Raw genomic sequence first — 2885 nt, 5'->3', positions numbered from 1 at the left:
CCCGATCCCCCTTTTCCCTCATCTAGTGCTCAATATCCCTTTCAATGTCCCGACAAACATATCATAAGCTGATTAAAACCCCACAATTCTTCATACTTTCAGACGACCGCCTTAGACAAAGTTTCCAGATATTTCCAAGGCAGAGGCTCACCGCTCGACAAACTACGCGGCATTGAGGACTAACTGGACCACCTGGGAATGTATGACCGATCCAATGTAGGCAGCAGCTCCAACATGAGGAATTCGCCATTGTCATCGTCATTTCTGGGAACTCGTGTCGTCAGTCACAGGTTGTGCAGACGATGTGTTTTGTCGAAGTAAACAGGAATGCTGTGAGGTCATTCAGAGAAGGGATTCCTTTGAAAAAATTACAAGACGTTAATAGGATAGACGTTAAGCGCATAGAGCATTGCATAGGTGGACATGCGCTATATAAATCCAATCAATTATTATTATTATTATTTGGGATTCTTCAGCAAAAGATACACAATGGTGGACATATTTATTTTTTAACCTCTCTATCGTTGTGTAGATAAACGTAGTCGTTTATGATCTCTCAAACTGGTTATCTGCCATTTTCCCCCTTATGCTTCATAGAGGACGTTCTCGAAGATATATTTGTAAGTTGTTCAGTAATGTACTCTTGGTCTTAATGAGGAGAAATATATTATCGCTTTGTTTAAATCCCTCTTGAATGAACATTTTTATCGTGTTGGAACACAACGAAGAAACGAATCAGCATTGAACGGGTTGATAGAAATAGGACTTTATTGTTGAATAGTTTCCGATGTATAACGAATAGCGTCTCAGTATAATAAACTATTATGTGTACTTTACAACTTCGATTAAATCATATCGTCAGCACAACCACCGTTTGAGCCTGTGGTACACGTTCGACTTCAAGGCAAGCCTGCGTTAAATGTAGTGAAACTTACTTGTGCGGTTGGCGTTAGGATGTACTGCATCTTAATGTATTCTGTCCTGTATGGCAGTCTGTGAAGTGAATGAGTTGATATGATAAAAACACACGAACGACTCAAGGGTGTTTTGTTTTTCTTTTTTTCTTCTCCGACAGTGTGTTTCGTGTATCAGACACATTGGAGAGCCAAAACCTGGACAAAACAAACATCTATACTTATCTACCTTTGAGGTGTGAAAGTGTATGTAACACGTTATTTTTTGCAGCGATAAACAGAGATGAAAAAAACCCAACCTTCTCAATTTGGTATTCGAGTTCGTCATGGCATTCATGAAGGTGCTCCATTTGCTAAGGTGTTGTCGTTATTTCCTTTTGAGCAATGAACTCTGGTTCGAATCCAGGTGCGTGTATTTTTAACATGGGTTGTTTTTGGAGTTTTCATGGTCCTTCGTTATGTTGCGGAGAGGGACGTAAAAATGGAGATCCATCGTCTCAAATGACAGTTAGATCTATAGTGTTATTGGGGGGAGGGGGGGGGGGCGTTATATCCCAACCAAATCAAAACTGCTAAAAGAAACAAAATCTGCAGATTTATAGTAAAAACTCATAATTTTTCTTTAAAAAAAAAGTTTCAACTGTCACACTTTGTTAGATCTCTTGAAGACGAAATTCAAAAGCATTGGGGACTTCAATGAGAACAGAAACATTAACGGAAGCCTCGGATCTCCATTCTAACGGCAAACTTATAGGGACTGTTAGACCTCTTTGTGGAGCTTCGAATCGGAAGAGGAAGAAATACTCTCATTTTACAATGACCAATTAATCTTCGAACAGGGGGATTGATAAAAGAAAGCTCTGGCAATCTTATTAGATTTTACTAGATAAGACACCCAAAGTCACCTTCTTTGTTTTTCTACAACCGTAACACAATTTTTCCCAACCAGGTGAACACCGTTCCAGATAATCCCAAGTTTGATGACAGCAACGTGGGTGGTTGGCTGGTGCTCTGGTGTGGTTTGCTCCTTCTTTCCTAACAAACATCTGTCGTCCTTATCTCCCCTCCTTCTTTTTTGTGTATGTTACTCTCTTGTAACACTTAATCTATTTTTCGGCACTTATATGACCTTATTGTGTTGCAAGTGCCGTAAAACTCTTACGAAAGCTGAAATGTGACAGCAAAGTTACGTTCTTTAGGTTTCACGGAAAGGGTGCGACTTTCAAACCAGAATCCAGGAGGTTGGGGGGGGGGGCGAATCACATTGTAATTGTAACAAAGGCAATAAAACAAAAAGGTTGTTGTCACAATCAACTTGTCATCTACTCGACTCATCTGGATAAAAACGCAACAGCACTACCAACGAGAGTGACCAAAGCAGCAAACAAACAAACAAGCGAACAATAAAAAAAAGAGACCAAAATAAAAACAAAACAAACAAACTCAAATAACAACAAAAAAGCAAACAATCACAACAAGAAAACAACCCCCCCCCCAACAACAACCAAAAAACCTCAAAGAACCCAACAGCAGAAAAGTGGAAACTAAAGGCTCATTATTGTGCATACCAGTTATGGTTGAATCTTCATCTACAACTAGTTTATTACGTGGAAATCTTGATGGTGATAAAGATATGAATTTCCTGAGCTGACATTCATTTTCCAAATATGAAGTGGTGCAAAGTAGCTGCTTTAACTTACAGGCCTTAGGAAAGAAGGTTAAATTTTTTTTAGAAGCTTATAATAACACCCGCTCGGATGAAAACTACTCGCGGGAATAAACCATTCTCAAATTATGTCTTGACAACAGCTTCTGTCGAGTTCCACATCGGTAATGGGACATAAGTGCTGCAGTACACCGAACCCACAGAGTTATTTCCCAGTTACCTCCTATGCCACTATTTTCCAGCCTTTGCGCCCAAGTGTCTGTCCTGCTGCTTCGCCTCCTACCCCCCCCCCCCCCCCACCCTAT

The 2885-nt window shown here is 40.1% G+C and overlaps 1 protein-coding gene across 2 annotated transcripts in view; it reads left to right on the top strand.

Moving 5' to 3' along the window:
* Positions 1-1040, top strand: part of LOC101846157 (serine/threonine-protein kinase DCLK1) — a 55488-nt gene extending 54448 nt beyond the window's left edge. For both annotated transcript variants that reach the window (XM_005105136.3, XM_005105135.3), the window contains one exon: positions 103-1040. In XM_005105136.3, coding sequence (XP_005105193.2) covers positions 103-183 — 81 coding nt within the window. In that variant the 3' untranslated portion in view covers positions 184-1040. The remainder of the gene's footprint in view (positions 1-102) is intronic.
* The last annotated feature ends 1845 nt before the right edge of the window (positions 1041-2885 follow it).

The sequence above is a fragment of the Aplysia californica genome, unplaced genomic scaffold, assembly GCF_000002075.1.
Source record: "Aplysia californica isolate F4 #8 unplaced genomic scaffold, AplCal3.0 scaffold00454, whole genome shotgun sequence".
Lineage (NCBI taxonomy): Eukaryota > Metazoa > Mollusca > Gastropoda > Aplysiida > Aplysiidae > Aplysia > Aplysia californica.
This window is presented reverse-complemented; position numbering and strand designations above follow the sequence as displayed.